Below are 24,206 nucleotides of genomic sequence, written 5' to 3'. Positions count from 1 at the left end.
CATCAACCGACGTACTCATTTTGACCGGGATTTAAATAGTAGTTCTTGGGCCACATTTAGAAAATAGAATGATTGTTTCGGACGATTAAAAACTATAATAAACGTCACCCACACACATGCACACGCACATGCAGTATAATTTCCAACCAGTAGATGGCAGCTTTCGTTATTTTTATTTTTTTTGGACGTGGTGCTTCAGTACTGCTTTCCCACAATGCCGAGCGGTACAGTGTCGGACTATCGGCGCTGTTTGTGCTGCAGTCCCAGCAACAATGCCGTTTTTAATGATGACGCCTTTATCTTTTTCGCTATTTTTTCCTTTGTTTCAATTCCTTCTCAATTAACACTACAAGAGGGACATTTGCGACCAGTGCCGGTTGGGGTTTATTCTGTTGGACCTGGAGGATCTTGTTAGGGGTGAGTAGCGGCTGAGGCTAACGTTACAGGGCCAGCAAAGAAATTAGAATATATGCTAGCTTCGAGATACCGGATAAACCTCTTTTCCCCTCTTCATATTTCATATTTTAAATTTATTTTGGGTACTGATCAATAACAATGGACGTATCGGAGGATAACGCCTCAGGCTGCTCAAATCATGCATCCGAATTGTGTGCGTGTTCGGACCGAAGTTAACCGGACCAAGAATGTAGATTTAAATAATGTATTTCGTTGTCTAGTATTTATTAATTTTAGCAGCTAGTCTATTCTATTTTAGTCTCTTTAAAAGGCTGACAAAAATATAATACACGGAAATAATTATGAATGGTTGCGTACTGATACCAAGTTACGGTATCAGTGCTCATACGGCCGTTTTTTAAAGGGACAGTGTGTGTGTGTGTTTTTTTTAACCTCCTCAACTTTGCTGTTTAGTGTTGTGCAACCGAAAACGAGTGCTAAAAAAAATTGTAAAACAATTGCCACTTTCTCAACCTTATAGTATTTTTCTCTAATGCAGGGGTATCCAACGTTTTTCAAGTTACGTTTTATGACTATTTTGCACAGTTTTATATGCATTTCTTAATCATACACTGATGTTAATACTATGTTGTTACTTTGTTATTACCAGGTTAATTATTCCAAGTACGGTTTAATAATAGATTCAGTCAACCATTAAAAAAATGATTTTACCAGAAAATCACAATATATATATATATATATATATATATATATATTTACCAGTGTCTGAAACTCACGACAAAAAGCTACCGGACACCAGAGCAGAACACTCTGAAAATTTGCCATAAGGTTGCCTGCCCCATTTTTCACAACTTGAAAAACAATAAGACGACTAATCGCAAAAACAAAAAAAAAACAATGTTACAAAGTATTAAGGATTGATCATCAGAATATATGACAGAACAACACTTTAAAGTTAAGTTTATTATAAATCTACTCATAACATTCATTGCATGTATATGACATTGCGGTTTTCCATCTGCCATCAGTATGTACCTGTATGTACGTCGTCTGCTACAAGCCATGTGAAATCCACTTTCCACGATGCTTTTAATGTATGTTTACGTTTTGTAGCGTCATAAATGTTCTTAGCTTCTTTTGAATATTCAGATTCAGATATACTTTATTGTCATTCTTGTACACATGTATACAGAATAAAATGTCTATACATCTGACCAGCACAGTTTCCTTTACATATAAATAAAATGTTGTATTGAGTTGGAGTATTGAAATACCAATAATATACTAAATAATTATAGCTATGAGTATTATACAGTAGTGCGAGAAGAGTGCAAGAGGGGCAGCTAAACAGATGTGCATAATGGGCAGTCAGGTAAACAAGTCGCTATACAATGACAATGGAGTACGGTAGTGCAGAGGAGAACAGGTGTGCAAAGAAGTGGCTAGGTATAAGAGAACTGCCAGTAGTGCAAGGACAAAAACAAACAAACAAACAGATGTACAGATTAGCAGCTGGGTAGGCTTGCTATGTGTGTGATTGACCATTTAACAGTCTAATGGCCAGGGGGACAAAGTTGTTGCAGAACCTGGTGGTCCTGCACCGCACACTGCAGTACCTCTTCCCAGAGGCTAGCAGAGTGTACAGTCCATGATGGGGGTGAGAGGGCTCCCTAATGATGTTCTTGGCTCGGGATAAGCAGCGCTTCTGGCCAATGTCCTGAATGGAGGGGAGAGAAGTCCCGATGATTTTCTCTGCTGTCCTCATCACCCTCCTCACACTACCCCAGTCGGAGGCACAGCAGCCTCCACACCACACAGAGATATGGCTAGTCAGGATGCTCTCTATGGTGCCCCTGTAGAATGTGATGAGGGTGGGTTGGGACAGGTGGGCTCTCCTCATCCTCCGCAGGAAGTACAGGCGCTGCTGTTCACAGACCAGGTGAGTTTGTCTGTGATGTGCACCCCTAGGAACTTGGTGCTGCTGACAACCTCCACAGCCTTGTTGTTGATGAGAAGTGGGGCATGGTTGGGCTGTTTTTTCCTGAAGTTGATAATGATCTCTTTAGTTTTGTCAACATTCAGGACCAGGCTGTTGACTCTGCATCAGCCCACCAACTGCTCCACCTCCTCTCTGTAGGCCAGGTCGTTGTCGTCCCTGATGAGGCCCACCACTGTTGTGTCGTCTGCAAACTTCACGATGTGGTTTGTAGCTGACCCAGGGACGCAGTCGTGTGTCATCAGGGTGAACAGCAGGGGGCTCAGGACACAGCCTTGGGGGTAGCCCGTGCTGAGGGTGATGACATTGGAGATGTTCTGACCAAGCTGCACTGACTGGGGTCTGTCAGTGAGGAAGTCCAGCAGCCAGTTCCGCAGGGAGGTGTTGAAGCCCAGGAGTCTCAGTTTGTCTACCAGGTGTTCTGGGATGATGGTGTTGAATGCTGAACTGAAGTCCAGGAACAGCATCCGCACATGGGTGTTCTTCTCCTCTAGGTGTGTTAGGCTCAGGTGAAGATCAGAGGAGATGGCATCTCCGGTGGAGCGGTTTGTCCGGTAGGCAAACTGAAAGGGGTTGAGTGAGGAGGGGAGACTGGAGGTGATGTGCTGTTAAACCAGTCTCTCAAAGCACTTCATTATGATAGGAGTCAGTGCAACGGGCCGGTTGTCGTTCAGTGATGAGATCTGGGGATTCTTTCTTCTGGGGCTGAGGTTGTGGCTTGATTCCCAACCACTTATCCATTTTCCTTGTGATCTCTGTGCGTCTACTTTGGAAAATGATATGAAAATGCACGACCCTATAACGCTCGGGAAAGTCCGGAAGCACAAAGTTATTTGATGCAGGCTTCAGATTGGCTGCCGAGTATGCAAATTGCCAAATGAACCGAAATTCAGAAATTTCCAACCAAACGAGGATTTTGAAATCGAAATAAAGCAAACGTTTTAATTTATTTGTGTTTTTTTTTTCTTGAAAAAGTTGTCGGCCACCCGGGCAAAGACGTTTTGTAAGTTGTACGCGCGAAGTAAAAGATGCACGCCCCGGCATCCGGGCAGACATTATTTCAGACACTGTTTTTACAAAAAAGACGGTACACAGAATTTTAATAATATACGGTACCTTAACCCCATAACTTTCTAGTCTGTACGATGTCACCAGTCACTGAAATATGTCATGTCACATATCATTGGAAAGCTTAGTCTTAAGATTCGGGATATGATGACTGTTTCAAAATATACTTATCAAACATCCCGACCAGTCTGAAACGAGATACCCGAAAACTATCAAGCCGGCGTAACTCACCATTACATAACCTGGCCGTCTTTAACTTCTTTGAATGTCCGCAAAAATGGCTTTGTTATTTCAAGGACAATCAATAAAATTCAACCGTGTAAAATATTTACTCCAACACACTGTCATGAACCAGAACAGGATCAGGACCCAAACGCGTGACGTTACTCACACAAGCCTTTTATTTTATGGGAAATGGGGAGTCATGCACATTAGGCAGCAGTCTGGCGTGAAATGATAGGAAGCCAGAGGCCGACGAGATCGATACCAATTGCCCGAGTTGATATCGGACCGAACGGGACAGACAGGATTGGGCGCCATGGCAACCGCGACAAACACTTGATAATGCCGACAGATAAATAGAAATCCACCTTAAACATTTCTACTTCAGTTGACGTTGCTTCTTGCAATCTGTCCGTTTCGCCACATTATTTCCGTTTACAACTAAACAGCCTCGTAAAATTAGCCCCAAAATGGTAGTTAGCCCTCCTCTTTCGATTGACACATTTTCCGTGATGAGGGTCTGTTCATACTAGATTTATTCATGCATAAATAACAAAGTTACATCTTCCTCGACACCTATATTCCACGTGTCTTACTCTTACTTTTAATGCTCGGGCGCCCCCTGGCGGGTGTTATAAAAAATGCATAAATTGGCCAGATGGTTGTACAAGCCGCAGTGTTGAAAGCTCGGGGGGAAAAGTTGCGGCTTATAGTCCGAATTTTATGGTATTCTTTATCCTTAACTGTCATGATTACTGATGTGACTAAGCTGTGCCCGCTCTTTTAGCGCCTACTGCCGCGGGTTCTGATTGGCTCCCTGTCAGTATTTGAACCCAGTCCTGTCTGTCCCCTTTGGTCAGTCCGTCTGTGAACCTCAGTAAACACTACACAAGCCTCTTTCGACCCTGACTCCCGTTATTGCTCCCGTTTGTTTCCGGCTACGATCCGTTTTGATCCCGACCACGTCTGCTCTCCTTTCCCAACTTACGACCCGTTTTTGATCCCGACCACGTTTTTGGTCTCCTGTCCAGGCTATCGACCCGTTTTTCCGTCCCTGACACCGCCATCGCTCGCTACGGAAGATCCACCTCCGTGTTCGGATCACAATCAGAGTACGAGAGCGACTTGCTTCTCCGGCCTAGCGAACACTGGATCGTGGGCGCAGCCCTTCCTCTTTCCTTTAATAAAACTTGTGAGAAACGTAACGCGATTGGGTCCTGTTTCCACCCTGGTGTCTGACATTTACATAGGCAAGATATATATTTTTTACGTTAGCAGCATATTTTTGAAAATTGTCGAAAAACATATGTGTATACTCATTATGCATAGGCAAGATATATATTTTTTCATAGTCTTGTGCACCTGTTTAGGGTGTTGATATAACTGGGGAAGAAACTGTCACTGAGCCTCTTAGTCCTTGTTTTAAGGGACCTGTAGCCTTTGTCTAAAAAGCAGTATTGAATCGGCATCGCAAAAAGTGGTCTTGCGTATGGAAACGGAATATAGCAAGCCAGCAAACTTTCATTGCAGTCATCACAACTCCCGCAACCAAATGGTTTTAGTTACCTTTTTGTTGTTATATATTATTCTCTGGCCCTCTGTTGCCAGCGTAACCAAGCATGGAACATTTACCTCCATAATTGCTGGAGTAAATGTTCTTCATACAAATATTTACCTTAATCTTGGATGAAAATGTCTCATTTTGGCGCTGTAGGGACAAAATTCAAGTGTTTATCGTCACTTCCTTATCGGTGTTTGAGCCAGCTGGTGCTTTTCCCTGTCAAAGTTGATAAAAATCTTCAGTTTTCTGGTGTCTGAGAAAGCAACGTGTTACTCTTGAATGTAGCACCGCAGTCTTTAACTGAAGATGACCATACATATAGTGCTTTATCCCATCATATATAACTTTACAATTGTTGCTTAGCTACAGGAACACGACTGTGTGACACTAATGGCCTTGTAGATGTTGAGTGGTATAACATCGTACTCAAAGCACAAAGTCTTGTTTTGAATGACATGTGGATGAGGTCAGAGATTTTTTTCCCTCTAATCTTAATATTTTTCATGCTTACTGATGTGAATCACCCCTGCCCGCTCATTTGGTGCCAACCGCTGCGGCCTCTGATTGGCTCCCCGTCCCTATTTAAACCCAGTGCTGTCAATCACCTGGGGTCAGTCCGTCTGTGAACCTCAGTGTATACTAGGCAAGCCTTTTTTCAACCCTGACTCCCACCTGTCGCGTTTTTCCTCCCGTTTGTCTCCGGCTACGACCTTTTTTTTTGCTGACCACGTCTACTCCCCCGTTCTGGCTTACGACTCGTTTCCGACCCCGACCACGCCTTGCTCTACGGACCATTTTTTTCCGTCCCTGACACCGCTATCGCTCGCTACGGAAGATCCACTTCCGTGTTCGGATCGCAATCCGAGTACAAGAGTGACTTGCTTCCCGCGTCCAGCGAACATCGGATCGCGGGCGCTGCCCTTCTTCTTCCTTTCAATAAGATTGTGAGAAAACGTTACGCGATTGAGTCTACCCTGTGTGCTGGACGTGAAAATATTCCATTCTTGTTAGAATTTACTGAGATAGATATCGTTAGAAGTGGAGGGATAAAAAAAAAACCTAATAAGAGACTTATCAAAAAACAAAGTTGAAGTCTCATCAATCTTTACGACATCCGGATATGATTTTTCAGCCGCCATCTGCCGCCATCAACTCTGACTGATTCACCGATTGCAGCACCGTTTTCGTGCATGCCGTTGCTTTAAAAAAAACTTGGATTCTTTGCTAAACACTCTTCTGGTTCAAACATCTGTTTATCAGAGATTGGAGCTTGTCCGCGTCATCTATGTCACGGCGGCAGCGATTTTGCTTCGTAATAATCATTTCCGATGCCAACAACGGTTGTAACTTCATATAAAATGCACGAGTCGATTTGAGCAAATGAGATCTGCACGGCATGCTTGACTTTTGCCTTTGCGAGTGCACGCAATATCCTCACGGCACGTCAAAAAGCAAGTCCAGGCAGGGGCTGGTGCCTTTTCCACTCGGACAGATTTTTCTCATCAGCAGTTATGACATTTGAGTCTCAAATTAAGGAGGTCACCAAAGCAGGAAATATATAATTGTTTTATTTCTTTGCAGCATAGTTGCATAAAAATGTAATCAAAGGACAGTTTTTTACTTTGTTCATGCTTACGTCAAATGTATGTCAGGCGTTGAGAAATTCATAGAAATAACCAGATGTCATGATTACTGATGCGAAGCACCTGTGCCCGCTCCCTTGGTGGCAACTGCCTCGGACTCTGATTGGCTCCCTGTCACTATGTAAACCCCGTCTTTCTGTCACCTGTTGTCAGTCAATCTGCGAACCTCAGTTCAAGCTAGGCAAGCTTTTCGACCCTGACTCACTCCTGTTCTGGCCCCCGTCTGTTTCCCGGCTTAGACCCATTTTCCGATCTCGACCACGTTTTTTTGGCTCTCCTGTCCCGGCTACTGACCTGTTTTTTGCCGCTCCCGACACGCCATTGCTCCCCACGGAAATACCACTTCCGCATCTGAGCAACCTGCTCCCCGGATCGTGTGTGCAATCCTTTCCCTTCTTCCCAATAAAACTTGTAATAAACGTTGCGCGAGTGGGTCCCGTCTCCGTTCTGGTCCTGACACCAGATCCTGTTTCCAGCTAACTTGTAAATCTTGATGTTTGGTTTCAAAACAACCAAGTACTGTAAAATGTATAAAAATAATCTAGATCAGTGTTCACCAACTAGTATGTTTCTAAAATAGCAAGTTATGTTATTACTATGTTTTTATGATGTTATTAGTTGTGTTTTTATGTGATTTTTACTTGGAAGGCAGGTTGAAATAGGCTCATTATGCCACATATTCCTTAAAAAAACACAATCCCTGGTTAGCTGTTTTTCAGAACCCGTCCACGCGGTCTACTCTGGCGTTTGTAGGGGTTACCTGATGCGCATTATTTTGATGACCCCTGATCGAGATGGAAATATATGCATGGGTGAGAAACCAACTGGCAGAAGGACTTTCAGCCTTCATTAGATTTCCTTTGACTCCAAAAGCGGACTTCGATGCGACTAATTGACTCGCAAATTCAACCAATTTTACAGTGAATGCTATCAGATCACACAAAACAAGTGTAACACAAGATAACTGTTTGCCTGTTTCAATGTTCATGCTGTACTGACACCAAAAAGCATGCGATCAAAACGTTTGCTGTCTCACCAATTCCAAAACAGAGTGCTGTCAGTGCTACCTGTAGAAAAAAGAAGAAATGTGCTGAATGGTTTGTTAAGAATTGTGATGATCCATGGCTTGGATTGATTCCCTTTTGAAGCAGCTGAGTCAATCCTGAAGTTATGACCCGACCGAAGCCTCAGCAATGGCCTTGACTCTTTCAACAGCTAGTTTTCGAACTACAAAAAGGCATGATGATAAGTTAAGCTACACTCAGACCTGTTTTTCACCATTATTTTATACATGGTATGTGGGATAAGTCACCTGTTATTTTTAGTTAACAAAACAAGCATCCATCCATCCATTTTCTATTCCGCTTATGCTCACTAGGGTTGTTGTGGCGTTGCAATGGCCGCAATATCTGTGCTTGTAGTCGAAACTTCTCTGTTGGAGAAGCACTTCGTTTTGAGCCACTCTTTGTAAAGACTGAAACAGGTTTTTCATTTTTTGGACTCCACTTCTTCATTTGATTGAGTCTTTAAGTTGAAGGTTTTGATATCATCTTCCATTGCTTTACTAGTGCTGCTATGTGCTTGCTCTGGAAACTTCTCTTTGAAATAGTCAAGGCATTTGAGCGCTTCGTACACAAGCTTCAGCTCAAAGAAGCAGCGTTGCGGGGGATGTTACAAAAAGTTGAGAAAAATATTAAACAACAAACCTACTTATTCACTAAATGTTTTTTATGTACCCTATTTTCCGCACTATAAGGCTCACCTAAAAGTTTTAATTTTTTTCAAAAGCTGACCATGCGCCTTATAATACAGTGCGCCTTATATATGGATCAATATTAAGTCGCAAAGCCTTGCAACTAATGCAAGCAGCCGCCGACTAGATTTTCCCCCGAACGCGAAGTAGTCCGCGGTGTATGCTGGAATTTATATACCGGCGTTTCATTGGCTAACCAATGTGTCAATCATCATTTGAATCGATCACTATTGGCTAAAGTTATTCGGAGGTAAAGCGGGCGGATCCTTTTTATCATTTACAGGCTCGCATAGGCTAAAGGGGCAAAACAAAGCCTGCAATTGGCCGAAAAAGATGTAGTATTTTACTATTCTGTACCGTATTTGTAAATATTTTACTCTCCTGGATTTACTACGCTCACAGATAAAAGAGGACCATGGTTGCACATTATTGTTGAACACAACGACTTCGGTGAGCTACTCCGGCTATATATTTTCCCAGTATCTTGTTTCAGACTGATCTCGATGTTTCTTTGATATCCATTTTTAAATTAAACTCAATTCCAAGTGTTTATTGTCATATGCACAGTAAAGTTGCGAGCGAAAAAGAAAATAGAAACTAAGGAATGGTTTGCATTTCTTGAATCCCAAGACATTAATCTTCCGAATGATATTTGGAACGGTGCATTTGAGTGACATTGTACGGACACCGCATCTGCACGTGTCTACGACACGTATTTGCTTCTTTGCAAGCTTTGGGAATGTTAAGGGGGTAATAAGTTTGACTGAACTATCTGACTGTTTTGTCGACGTTCCTATTGTAGCGCCTTATGATCCGGTGCGCCTTATGTATGGAGAATATAGGACCAAAAACTATTTTTTGGGGGTGCGCCCTATAACTCGGTGCGCCTTATAGTGCGGAAAATACGGTAAACCAAGTCACATCAAGAAATAATCACCCTGGCTCCTCTTCCGCACTGAAATATCTGGTTTCTGGGGGTTCTAGCAGCTGTTGCAGGACCTTAGTCAATTTGTTATGGTCTGGTTTTTGTGGAGAGCAGAGCATCTCGAGAAGATTCTGCAGCAAGGGGGCAAGTTAACCCAACTTATTCTCAGAAATAGTATTTCGCAAAGCCAAGGTTGAATGATTTATTGAGATACAGTATGTGTGTATCATCGCAATTTGATCCTACTGATTGAAGGAGGTTGTCTGGATATCAGAGTGTGACTAATTCATTGATTCACTTAAAAATAAAGCTGCTGTCACTCTACAAAGAAGGCCATTATCCAAAGGAATCTGTGGAAATAGTCAGCTGCTGTCATATAATGAAGGCTCATATTGTTCTGTTTATTTCCCGAGGATGACAACTTTTATTTAGTCAAATCTGACAAAATGTGGTTTAAAAAAGAGATTAGACTGGACACTGCATGATAAACGTGTAATAAAAGACTAAATTAAATAAAGAAGTGAACAACTATACTGGACTGTCTCAGAAAATTAGAATATTGTGATAAAGTTCTTTATTTTCTGTAATGCAATTAAAAAAAACAAAAATGTCATACATTCTGGATTCATTACACATCAACTGAACTATTTAAAGCCTTTTATTATTTTAATATTGCTGAATTTGGCTTACAGCTTAAGAAAACTCAAAAATCCTATCTCAAAATATTAGAATATCATGAAAAAGTATACAAGTAGGCTATTCAACTAATCACCTGAATCATCTAATTAACTCGAAACACCTTGCGAGGGTTTCCTGAGCCTTAAAAACACTCAGCTTGGTTCAGTAAACTAAATCACTGCTGATCTGACTGCTGTCCAGAGGACCATCATTGATACCCTCCATCAGGAGGGTAAGACACAAAAAGAAATTTCTCAAAGAGCAGGCTGTTCACAGAGTGCAGTTTCAAAGCATATCCACAAAAAGTCTGTTGGAAGGGAAAAATGTGGCCGGAAACGCTGCACAACCAAGAGAGATGACCGCAGCCTTAACAAAATTGTGAAGAAGAGCCGCTTCCAGAATTTGAGGGAGCTTCAAAGACAGTGGGCTGAAGCTGGAGTCCAGGTATCAAAAGCCACAGTTCACAGACGTGTCCGGGAAATGGGCTACAATAGCCGTATTCCCATGGTCAAGCCACTTCTGAACTCAAGACAACGGAAGAAGCGTCTGACTTGGGCTATGGAGAAGAAGCACTGGACAGTTGCAGAGTGGTCCAAAGTCCTCTTTTCAGAAGAAAGCAAGTTTTGCATTTCATTTGGAAGTCAAGGCGCCAGAGTCTGGAGAAAGGCTGGAGAGGAGCAAAATCCAAGTTGCTTGAAATCCAGTGTGAAGTTCCCACAGTCAGCAATGGTTTGGGGAGCCATGTCAGCTGCTGGTGTTGGTCCACTGTGTTTCATCAAGTCCAGAGTAAATGCAACTGTGTACCAAGAGATTTTAGAGCACTACATGCTTCCATCTGCTGAAAAGCTCTATGGAGATGAGGATTTCATTTTCCAGCATGATCTGGCACCTGCCCACAGTGCCAAAACCACCAGTAACTGGTGCACTGACAATGGCATCACTGTCCTTGATTGGCCTGCTAATTCCCCTGACCTGAACCCCATCGAGAATTTGTGGGGTATTGTTAAGAAGAAGATGAAAGACACCAGACCTACAAATGCAAATGAGCTGAAGGCCGCTATCGAAGCATCCTGGGCATCAATAACACCTCAGCAATGCCACAGGCTGATTGCCTCCATGCCACGCCGGATTGATGCAGTAATCCGTGCAAAAGGATTCCCAACCAAGTACTGAGTGCATCAATGGACATTTTCAAATGTTTGATTTAGTTTTGCTGTTATAAAATTATTTTTTTTACTTGGTCTGAGGAAGTATTCTAATATTTTAAGATAGGATTTTTGAGTTTTTTTCAGCTGTAAGCCAAAATCAGCAATATTCAAATAATAAAAGGCTTGAAATAGTTCAGTTGATGTGTAATGAATCCAGAATGTATGACATTTTTGTTTTTTTAATTGCATTACAGAAAATAAAGAACTTTATCACAATATTCTAATTTTCTGAGACAGTCCAGTATATAAAAAAAACATTGGGATAGGCAATATTTACATGGTCGCTGTTATAGACTGGCCTAAGTTCTAAGTGCATCAGAATAATATTACAATGACATTAGCAGCAACATTGTGAAAAATGAGGTAGAAAACATGTGAATATAGATTTTTTAATACATGGTAAAGATATTTATTGAAGACAGTGATGGTATTGGGGAGGAAACAGTCTCTGAGCTTGTTAGTCCTTCTTTTAAGGGACCAGAGTGGTCACACATTTTCAAAATGATCTTCCCACCTGGAAAAATGGAAAATCAGGAGCAGTCTAGCATTCAAAAAGCATCCTTATTAGTGACTTTGAAATTCCACGATATTTCTCAATGCACACTTAAATCAAATGCATTCAATCAAAATAAAACATATTAATAGTAAACACCATTCAAATTGCCAATGTTTTTGTCCAATCATGCTCTTTCATGAAATAAGTATCGCTGTACTGCTGTAGTGCAGTTTGATTAATAGGAAACGATTAAATACCCTCTTCTCCAGGCATGTCCAAAATCTAGCTTGAGGGACGGTTATGGCCCGTAGTCAGATTTTTATTGGCCAGCGACCTCTGTCATAAAATTATTAATATGTGACCTGCCAGTGATGTTGACCGCGGTATAAAATAACGTTTGTACGAACAAAACAAAAAATTACCATTTCACCAGATGATGATTTGGCCGCCTTGGCCTTGGCTTTCCATAGGAATTTTAGCCCACACCATTTCTGACGTTAATTTAAAGAAGAAAGTTGACTGTGAGGGACGCCACTTCCAGGACAAGTGGAAATAGGAGTATTTTTCACCAAAAAACAAAACAATCGGGGCGGCATTGGACAAAAGGTTACAGGTTCGAATCCCGGCTCCTCTGAGTGATATGTTGAAGTGTCCTTGGGCAAGACACTGAATCCCTGAATCCCCCGATAGTAGGTAGTTGCCTTGCCTGGCCGACACTGCTATCGGTTAGTTGGTGAGTAAAAGGGAAAAATGTGAAGCACATTGTAAAGCGCTTTGGGAGGTCTTCATTGACTTGAAAAGTGCTATATAAATGCAGAACATTTACATTTACTTTGTCTGCCTAATTTGCCAAGAGACTGAGGCTGCTTTCAAAGAATATGTCGAGGCATTTCCAGAAGAAACATGCTGACTACAAAAAGTTGACTGAAAATAAACGCTGTGAAAAAGTAAAGCAACTGGAAGCAGTTATAACGGCACAGCAGTGCTTTTTCACGAGACCCTGCGAATCAAATGAAAATACTACGAAGGCAAACTACGAGGTCCTGAACGCTGATTGCCAAGCACTTCAAACTTTTCACGGAGGGTGAATTAATTAAAGATTATTCAAAAACCACTAGGCTGACTCGTCGGCCCTCACACATTTTTCAGCTTACAAAATCTGGCCGGCTGGGTTTGGACACCCCTGCTTTACTCAAACTAGGCAAATGCCGACATAATCAAAATTCGAATGTAAACCTAAATAGGTAAATTATTTAAAAAATATATTTTTTCTTTATCTGTACGAAATTAGCAAACTCCAACATGATACATTTTAAAATATACAAATGTAAAATAAATATTACGCTTCATTTGAAAATTTAAAAACTAAAATGTTCAAAATAAAACCTTTCAACAGCTCCTGCTGCTAGTCAACATTGATGTCTATGTTGAAATACTGCATTTGACTGCTAGATTGCAGCAACAAATACAATGCACTCAATACTATCCCGAGATCTACCAGCACTGCCTCACTGATCCACCGGTAGATCGTGATCTATGTTACAAGCAACCCTACTCCAGAGCCTGCCAGAGGGCATCAAGTCAAAAATGTGGTGGCTGGGATGAGGGGAGTCCTTAATGTTGTCCGCTATGCTGCGGCAAAACCGGGAATGTTCTCCAGACAGACTGTAGAGGCTTGGCTATGATTCTGTGGGCTGCGTTGATGACCCATCTTAGATTCTCCAGGTTGCTGCTGTGGACCAGGCATAACCACGGTCGCTCTGTTGGACATCAACAGCTTCATGCATTTAAGGATAAATTGGTCGCAGCCATAATATTGGGCGATATTGTGAGAAAAAAACTTGTCATTCCTTTGCTTATTATCTAATTCTTTTCAAAATCCGCCGGTGCGAAAGGCGAATTGTTGAGTCATGCCTTGAACAGCTGCTCCCCTTCGCCCGTGTCCTTTCTAACGCCGCCCTTCCCTTGGCAGCTGCCTCCATATTTCCTCCAGAGCGAGCGGCCCGTTTCCATCTCCTCTATCACAGTTAATGACGACAAGGGTATTCTGCAAGAGCAATGAGCCAGCCAGGACATTGATTCAAAAGGGTCGTTTGGAGTCCCCACAGCCAGAAGGACATTTTGTGGTTTTCGGCAGGTCACCTCCAGAGCACGTATTTCACATTGTGTTACATTTTTGCGAGATGTTAAATCAGCCTTCGGATCACTAGTCGGTCATAAAACAGACGAAGCATGAAAGGAATGACAGGGTAATCTTCCTATCCTTTCTTTGTTATGGTGTCTCAACCATGCCTGATCTTTGTAATCTTGTGACAATACTTTTCATCATTATAGTAATAACAAAACATCGATCATCTTGATATGTTCATGAAAAGGGGAACAAGTCAATCTTCAATGTAAACAGCTTCAATTCCATATAATGACTTATAAAATTGTCCCTACTCTTTAAAGAAAATGTTTTTAGAAACACAGCTATAGAATAAAGTAGAATGGTCTTTTTTTGTCATTGATTACAACATTGTACATTGCTTACAATATAAAACGTGGAATTCCAGACTTAAAAGCTAAAAACAAGATTAGAAAAAATATTTCTTATGTAGATTTATTTTGGGCGATTTTTAAAATCGATTTTTGTGTCATATTCGGTGCGTAAAAACGCGGGAAAGCAATTGGGCTTGGAACGTGGAGGAAAAAAGCGAGCAACGAAAAATAATGTTGGCGCCTATACATTTAAGGCCAGCAGAAGTGTATGATTTAAGTTGCTTGATTTTTAGGAAAGGAAATGTAATCGCAATCATCAATTATATCAAATCGCAATACTTGTAAACAATGTTCCCTCTAAGCTGCGTGTGTACGCAAATGCGCACTACCCAGAGCTTTTCCGCGCACAAGAAAATCTAGCCAGCTCACAAAAATGAGGGCTCGAAATTGCTAATTAAGAAACGAATTAAGTCAAAGTTACAGTGCATGAAGGTAAAAATACAAGGGTTCGCCTGAATTTGTGTTCTAAATGCGGTATTTCGAAGCCAAGGTCGAAGTAGAACGAAGTTGAGTAAAGTCAGTAGAGTTTTTCGAGAACCGGCTTCTTCGGCTCGGCTCACTAAAAGGAACCGGCTCTTTCGGGTCCTAAACGGCTCTTCAGGTTGTTTTTGTTTCTTTCATCCCTATACAGGGATCAGAATTTTCCGCGGATCCGCGGATTTCCGCTGTTTTTGAACCCCAAAGGCATTCCGACTTTTTCTCTTGCGTAGCAAACAAATTCAAAATCCGACTGTCTCACTCTTTCCTTTATTGCTCTGGCGCACCCTGGCGGCCGTTAGAAAAATTGGCCTTATGTCGCACAAGCTGCAGGGACTGAACTGCATTTGAACTTATCTTGCAGTATTTACAAAAAAAATCAGTTATGTGGGCAAATTATTTTAATCTTCTAAAAATGTTACTTAAATGATAAATATAAGCATGGTTTTGGACAAGTAAATTGCCTAAAACCCAGGTTTTTTTTTGGGGGGGGGGGGGGGGGGGTGGGGGGGCTCCGCCCTGGTTTATTCCTGGACGCTGGCTATTTCAGCTGAAAATGAAAATCTCCATTCTGATCCCTGCCTATATGACCAAATATTATGTAAAATTATGCACAAAATGACTTAAAGGAAGTGGGAATAAAACAAAAAAGAAAAAAAATACCAAAATGAAAAAGTAGTGAAAAGCTGAGAAAAAAAAGAAACAAAAGGAAGAGAAAAAAAGGAAAAATTCAGAAATAAGCCAGAAAAAAAGAAAAGAAAGAAACAAAGGAAAAAAGTTAATTAGAGAACCAAATAAAAAAGTAACAGCTAGGAAAAAATAAACACAATAGGATTTTTTTTAAAGGAATTAAAAAAAATGGAAAAAATTAGGGAAAAAGAAGAAAAGGTTTGTGTTGCATTCAAATCATTTCCAATTATACCAAGTCAATGTTGTTGCCAACATTGTACTTCCACTCAAAAATTTGATTGAATACAGTTGTGTATCGTGCAACCGACTAAATAAGCCCCCAAAAATGTTAGTATTATGCGACAAAAGATGCCAGTAAAAAAAGAAATGAAAATCTTGTGAAAGAATTGATGTAAAAACAAATGACGTTTGTAGGCCGCACAACCTTTTTTAATAATACATTAGTCAATTCATTCAAAAGTGATTTTTTTTTTTTTTTTGGTCCTATTTTTGACATAGATAAGACGCACCGGATTGTAAGGCGCTACAATGAGAACGTCGACAAAACAGTCAGATAGTTCAGTCAAACTTATTACCCCCTGAACATTCCCAAAGCTTGCAAAGACGCAAATACGTGTCAAGAACACGTGCGGATGCGGTGTCCGTACGATGTCACTCAAATGCATCGTTCCATTATTCGGTTAAAGTCTTGGGATTCAAGAAATGCCAACCATTCTTTCGTATATATTTTCTTTTTCGCTCGCAACTTTATTGTGCATATGACGATAAACACTTGGAATTGAGTTTAATTTAAAAATAGACACTCAATTCCATCCGTTATCTGCACCGCTTATCACAGAAACATCGAGTTCAGTCTGAAACAAGATACAGGGACAATATAAAACCCGGAATAGCTCACCGAAGTCGTTGTGTTCATAATAATGTGCAGCCAATGTCCTCTTATATCCGTGAGGGTAGTAAATCCAGGAGAATACAATATTTACAAATACAGAATAGAAAAAAATGCTTCCTCTATGCCGTCAGCCACGTGCCATAAACATTCATCTTTTTCGGCCAATTGCAGGCTTTGTGTCGCCGTTTAAGCCAATGGCAGCCTGTAAATGATAAAAAGGATCCGCCTCTTGACCTCCGAATAACTCTAACCAATAGTGATCGACTCAACTGATGATTGACACATCTTTTTCGGCCAATTGCAGGCTTTGTGTCGCCGTTCAAACCAATGGCAGCCTGTAAATGATAAAAAGGATCCGCCCCTTGACCTCCGAATAACTTTAGCCAATAGCGATCGATTCAAATGATGATTGACACATTGGTTAGCCAATGAAACGCCGGTAAATAAATCCCAGCATACACCGCGTACTACTTGGTGTTCGGGGGAAAATCTAGTCGGCGGCTGCAAGTTAGTTGGAAAACTTAATGTTGATCCATAAATAAGGCGCACTGTGTTATAAGGCGCATGGTCAGCTTTTGAAAAAAATAAAGGCTTTTAGGTGCGCCTTATAGTGCGGAAAATACGGTACACTTTACTTGAACTTTGTGCAAGAATTGGGCCGAGAACCTCTTTCAGAGCGCCTCGTTGTTTGACATATCTCTCAACATATTGTTGTACTAACAATAAGATGCCTCACATTGCTTTAGCTTCTCATAAAACCAACATGGATAGTTGAGTTTTTATCGGAAAAAACACGCAGAACAATTTTCACAGAGTGCAACGTTAATGTCACTCTCTTGAATTTCTACAACAGAGGTCTGTTATATAACCAACTTTCTCACAGCCCAGTACGGTAACGTGACATCACTATTGATCCACGCAGAGCAAGTATAGTGCAATCGATTTGGCTCTAATACAACCTTTGCGTTGAGAAGATATCCTGACGTGAAGAGGCTGAAATTCGACTTCTTCTGTTGTTGTTTCTCAGCCTTTCGGGTTTTAAGCCCCGGATTAGGTTGAGCAGCAGAGCAGATACACTTGCTAACATCTGTCTGCCATTCCTCTGTGTCACTGTACTTATGCTTGTCCGTTTGACACACTTGTGAATTGGCAGCAGCGTGCCAAGCTGCATTCCTGCCGTCACGTGTGCATGGATCTAATAAGGACCCGGCTTGGGGTTATATCCCAAAACATAATTTCATATCAGAGGGATTCTTACTTGTGTGCACTCGGGGTAAATTGGATGCCCTTCAGGTGACACTTAAGATTTTAAAGTACAGAAGTGTGTAGCGTCAAAAGTAGCTTTAATGAGAATTCTCTGCTTTTGCTTCCCTTATTCCTTCATAGAATAAAGAATAAAGAATGTTCTATTGGCCTGATAGTTTTGCTCATTTTAAGATGTATTTTACCAAAATAAGAATAAAGGAAATAAAAAAAATATTATTATAATACCACAGCCATATCCCCCTAGTGGGAGGTGGCTAGAGTCATTTCTGACTCTTTTTGGGGGATTGATTCAGAGGAGGGGATTCCCAGCCCCCTCGCTCAACCCAACTGAGGTGTTGGGAGTCATTAGGTGAGCAAACCCCCCAATTCCAACCCCTAATGCTGAACGCCAAGCAGGGAGGCAACGGGTACCAATGTTTAAGTCTTAGGTATGACTCGGCCAAGGCTTGAACCTCAACCTCCCAGTCTCGGGGCGGGCGCTATACCCCCAAGGCCACCAGGCTGGTATGCAAAATATTATAAATTGTAATGATACAATTTTAAATCTAATAACAAATATATTGCAATTATCTTTACAATGTATTTTTTCTAAAATGAAAATAAATAAATGAAACAAATTGTGAATGTATCTTTTATGAATTAAAATGTAATCAAAATGTATATGTCTAGAAAGCAAAGTTACCATTGGCAATTATCTCATCTCATTAGCTGTACCGCTTATCCTTATTAGGGTCGCGGGGGGGCTGGAGCCGATCCCAGCCATCTCCAGGCAGTGGGCAGGGGACACCCTGAGCTGGTTGCCAGCCAATCGCAGGGCACACGTGGACAGACAACTCACTCGCTCAGTCACACCTAGGGACAATTTGGACCGGCCAATTCACCTGAAATGCATGTCTTTGGAATATGGGAGAAAACCGGAGTGCCCGGAGGAAACCCACGCAAGCACGTGGAGAACATACAAACTCCGCACAGTAAGGCCGGTAACTGGATTTGAACCCACGCAGGAGGTTCCCACGATTAACAAAACATAAAACAGGGAATTTTTTTTTAAATAAAATTAGAATAAAGGAAACACAGAAATAAAGAAAAACATCCAAACTCTAGAAACATATAATAGTGTAAATCAATATTAAAAGTCACGTCATGTTTATTTATATAGTCCTTAATCACGAGAAGTCTCAAAGGGCTGCACACATAGAAAACCACAAACTATTATTTCACCATCCCCTGATCTAAAACCTACATGAGGACAAGGAAAAACTTTAAAACCTCAGTATGAGGAAAATGAAGAAACCTTGAGAAGGGACCACACATGAGGTAATCTCCCTTCCAGGATGACCAGGCTGAAATTGATGTTGCAATATTAAACAATAAAATATAAATTGATTAAAGTATAATATAAAAAATGAAAATAAAACGGGAAGGATGACCAGGTTGCAATGAATGTAGCATTAACAAAAAATACACAGACATTGTCAACATGAAATATGGGTCATTCATAAGCTGTTTTAAGTGTTTTAAGCCTAGATTTTAGCAGTTCCACTGAGGTTGCCAATCAAATCTCAGAGGGCAGAGCATTCCACAGCACCAGGGCTCGAAACTTGAGGATCTCTTCTTGGATCTTGGGATCACTAGTAGACCAGCATTGTCAGAGCAAAGGCTCCAGACATGAACATAGGGAGGAATTAAATCTGAAATATAAGAGAGGGAGGAATTAAATCTGAAATATAAGAGGGACCATCCTTGATTTTGTGTAATATCAACAGAACATTAAAATCACATCTTCAGCTGACAGGGAGCCTATGCAGGTTAGCTGAAATCAGGGTAATGCGATCAAACTTTCTTGTAGAAACAAAAAAAAGTATGTACAATTAGCCGTATCAGACATTTGTCTCATTCATTTGTGTTTAAAATAATGCAATTTTAACCAAATCGGAAAAAAATTGTGAGACAGTTGTAAATGTGAAAAATTCTAAATATAAAAATATAAACCAGTTTTAGAGACCTTTGCTTATTTGTGTTATTTTCTTTTTTTAAGATCTTTTTTATTAACACAGTAAAGTATTACAAAAAAATGCTTAAAATCAATAAAATTATCTGTCAATGTTGGGTTTGTTTTTTTCATTTAAAAGTGTTTTTTAATTTTTAATGAAGTTGGCTGAGGGTACAGTAATGAAAAAACGTTTTGAAATGCCTGTATAAGATCTGAATAAGACCTGACCCAGCTTCTTTTTGTTATTTCTCAGGTTCGTTGTGTGATAAGAACCCTTTCCTGGAGACAGCACTTGGTTAAGTTCCAGATGGAAGCAACAGAGCCAGCCAGTTTTTCCCATCTCTGAGCCACCATGCCCACCCCTCATCACCCATTGAGGGGCGCTCCTCCTCAGAAGTGGAACTCACTTAATTTGGAAATAAATTACATTACATTACATAAAATGGCCTAAGTAGGTTCATCATCTCAGAGTAGGACGTTCTAGATAAAGCTGGGAACATTGTCAAAACCAACAGGACCTAAAGAGGAGAAAACCCCTTTTTTTTCTTTTGAAGAACAACGCTTGAACTAACCTTGATGATGTAATACTCACCCTTTCTGCCTGACAAGGTCGAATCATGGCTGCTGCAGAACCCTATAGCATTGATTTCTTGGTGCGACAAGGGACGGACTGAGCTAAAAAAAACAATGCAGCGCAACAGTGGCGGACTCAGCGGCGGAGGACAGCCTTGGGTGTTAAGGCGTGTGCGCCTCACCTGGCTCAGTTTCATGCTTTTTTTCATTCTGGTTTTCTTCCCACTCATTGCCCACTACTACCTCACCACCATCGACGAAGCAGGGAGTCCTGACAAGCGCATCTTTGGTCCCCGGCCCGGCGGTGAGCTCTGCGAGCCCAAACACGTGCAAGATCTGTGCCGCATACGCGAGTCCGTCAGTGAAGAGCTGCTGCAGTTGGAGGCCAAGAGGCAGGAACTCAACGGGGAGATCGCCAGACTCAATCTGCGTATCGAAGCTTGCAAGCGGAGCATCGACAGTGCCAAGCAGGACCTGATGCAACTCAAGAATGTCATCAGTCAGACGGAGCATTCCTATAAAGAACTCATGGCCCAAAACCAGCCCAAACTGTCCCTGCCAGTTCGATTGCTTCCGGACAAGGAAGATCTCGGGCTCCCGCCACCTAAATCTTCCCGGTCCTGCCGCTTGCACACCTGCTTCGACTATGCCCGGTGCCCACTCACGTCGGGATTTCCGGTTTACGTTTATGACCCAGGTTCCTATCCTTGGGGGGAGAAAATTGATCCACTGGTTAAGCAGGCTTTTGCCTTGTCACTTAAGAATAATATTTATATTACTAGTAATCCCAGCATCGCTTGTGTTTACTTGGTTTTAGTCGGGGAACTTCAGGAGTCTCCTACTTCTTTACCGCCAAATCCTACAGACTTGGAGAATCAACTAAAAGCTCTTCCCTACTGGAGATCAGATGGACATAATCACGTACTGATACATCTTTCGAGAAGGTCCATGACACAGAATTTCCTTTATAATGTTAGCACGGGGCGAGCAGCTGTCGTTCAGTCCACCTACCTGGAGCAGCAGTATCGCGAAGGATTCGACTTGGTGGCATCGCCGCTGGTTCACGCTCTATCTGAGCCCAACTTCCTGCACGTACCACCCCAGGTCCCCGTGAAAAGGGAATACCTCTTCACCTTTCAGGGAGAGAGGGTGGAGTCGCTGAGAAGCAGCCTGCGAGAGGCTCCCCCTCAGTCGTTTGAGGAAGAGATGGACGGAGATCCACCGGCCGACTACGATGACCGCATCATCGGCACATTAAAAGCGGTACAGGACAGTCGGTTAGATCAGGTCCTCGTCGAGTTCACCTGTAAAAAACCCAATCCGAGCTTGCCAAATGAGTGGTCTCTATGTGGCGAACGAGAGGACAGGCTGGAGGTGCTCAAGGCATCGACTTTCGCTTTGGTCATTGCTCCTGGAGATGGGCAGTTGGTCGCTTCAGCGGGCTGTGGAATGAGACTGTTTGAGGCCCTCGAGGTCGGGGCCATACCTGTCGTGCTTGGGGACCACTCTAAACTACCCTACCACCAGTTCATCAGATGGAGCGAAGCTGCCATCATGGTCCCTAAGCCACGCGTCACAGAACTTCATTTCCTCCTTCGTAGCCTGTCAGATAATGACATGTTAGCTATGAGACGGCAGGGCCACTTTCTGTGGGAAACATACTTTTCCACCTCAGAGAAGATACTTAACACTATCCTGGCCAACATTCGCACTCGGATTCAGGTTCCGGCTGCACCCATCGGCGAAGAACCTGCACAAGAAATCCCCCATAAAGCCGGTAAACTTGCAGGGACTGATGCTAACTTGGCGGACAACGGTGATCTTGATTTGGGTCCTGTAGAGACTGAGCCGCCGTACGCCTCACCCCGCTTTCTCCGCAACTTTACGTATACGGCTGTGGACCTATACCAAACCTGGAACCGTGCTCCTGGACCTTTTCATTTGTTTCCTCATACACCACTGGACCCAATTTTGCCCTCTGAGGCCAAATTCCTTGGTTCCGGAACGGGTTTCAGGCCCATCAACGGTGGCACAGGAGGTTCTGGGAAGGAGTTTCAGGCATCTTTGGGCGGCAATGTTCCCAGAGAACAGTTCACAGTGGTAATGCTCACTTATGAGAGGGAGGAAGTGCTGATGAACTCTTTGGAGAGGCTGAACGGGTTGCCGTACCTCAACAAGGTAGTGGTTGTGTGGAACTCACCAAAGCCTCCTTCTGATGATCTGCTGTGGCCTGATATTGGGCTACCCATTGTGGTGAGTTTCTTGAATTTTCCCTTTTTTCCATGTCAAACAAATATATCCCTTTATATGTCCTATTATAAAACTTAATTGGCGAAATAATACACACTTTTATGCCATGTATTTCAGCTTGCTAACTTAAGAAAGTGGCATCATTTAGTTTAGTATACCAGTACTGCTGTCTCGTAACAAAGTTCTTTTATAGCAGGGTTTTCCCTAAAGAACACCTGCACCTGCATGATTTCAAAATAGCTCACCAGTGATGGGTCATTGTTATTTTCTAGGAAAACTAAAAATTCTACTTATGAAAGGTTCTATGAGAAGTTTTATGTTTAATAATCACATTTAACTGTATTTTATTTCAAATGAACTTAGGAGTAACAGAGAAGTACCCCTCAGTTGTATAAAGTCGGCTGACAGCTGCTTTAAAGACTATTCTTTCAGCACTTTTTTACCCAAAAGTCTTTTCTATCACCCATAGATCGTCCGCACAGAGAAGAACAGCCTCAACAATCGTTTCCTTCCATGGGATGTTGTGGAGACGGAAGCCATCCTTTCAATTGACGACGACGCCCATCTCCGTCACGATGAGATCATGTTTGGGTTCAGGTATGTCTTGTTGACTCAGTTCATTCAATATCATGCCATTTTTTTCATAGCTATTTTCAAAGAAGGGCGCAGACAAAGCAAAACAAAATAAACAAATAAAAGGCATTGGTTGGCAGCATTCCTGAATACTTAGTCAATTCAGAACTGTAGTGATAACAAGGTCATTCTTGTGAAAATTACTCTAGAGTGCTCCAGAATTACTCTGGGATGTGCCCCCACCACGACTTGAGAGGAAGAATTTGTACCCCCCCCCCACTAAAAAGACTCAAGGTGATAAACGTTTGAGCTTCTTTTGCAGCTAAAGTGCGTCTCAAAGGAATGTTTATAGTACGAGGTTGTACTCCCTTGATTTAGCTTTCACCGCCTTCCAGTTGCGTGTCTCCACACACAGTGCTGATTGTTTTCTTTATTTCAGAGTGTGGCGAGAGGCCAGAGATCGTATCGTCGGTTTCCCCGGGAGATATCACGCCTGGGATATCAACCATCAGTCTTGGCTTTACAATTCCAACTACTCCTGTGAGCTCTCCATGGTACTGACCGGAGCAGCTTTCTTTCACAAGGTTTGAAACATTGGAGGAAAACGTCGCCCCGCCCCACAGGATGTGTTTAACACTAATGATGTATCTTTCCTCATCAGTATTACGCCTACTTGTACTCCTACGTGATGCCGCAGGCCATTAGGGACATGGTGGATGAGTACATCAATTGTGAAGACATCGCCATGAACTTCTTGGTCTCCCACATCACCCGCAAACCGCCAATCAAGGTCTGTGATGGTGATTTTTTTCATCCATGATTCTCAAAGATCCTTGGTCTTGCACGCACAATTGTTTTGACAACAGGGCACTATGAAGCCGTTTTCTCAACCATTTGTCAAGTAATGTTTATTTGTATAGCGCTTAATCACAAAAAGTCTCAAAGGACTGCACAGACCACCATTACACCATCCCTTGATACAAA

General features: G+C 42.0%; 1 protein-coding gene across 1 annotated transcript in view; it reads left to right on the top strand.

Annotated features, from left to right (window-relative positions):
* The first annotated feature begins 222 nt into the window (after window positions 1-222).
* Window positions 223-24,206, top strand: part of extl3 (exostosin-like glycosyltransferase 3) — a 27,826-nt gene continuing 3,842 nt past the window's right edge. The window contains exons 1-5 of the mRNA XM_088325069.1: window positions 223-417; window positions 20,080-22,652; window positions 23,119-23,246; window positions 23,662-23,806; window positions 23,884-24,012. Coding sequence (XP_088181195.1) covers window positions 20,514-22,652; window positions 23,119-23,246; window positions 23,662-23,806; window positions 23,884-24,012 — 2,541 coding nt within the window. The 5' untranslated portion in view covers window positions 223-417; window positions 20,080-20,513. The remainder of the gene's footprint in view (window positions 418-20,079; window positions 22,653-23,118; window positions 23,247-23,661; window positions 23,807-23,883; window positions 24,013-24,206) is intronic.

The sequence above is a fragment of the Urocampus carinirostris genome, chromosome 20 (genome assembly GCF_059441175.1).
Source record: "Urocampus carinirostris isolate Australia breed hairy pipefish chromosome 20, RoL_Ucar_1.0, whole genome shotgun sequence".
Taxonomy (NCBI): domain Eukaryota; kingdom Metazoa; phylum Chordata; class Actinopteri; order Syngnathiformes; family Syngnathidae; genus Urocampus; species Urocampus carinirostris.
This window is presented reverse-complemented; position numbering and strand designations above follow the sequence as displayed.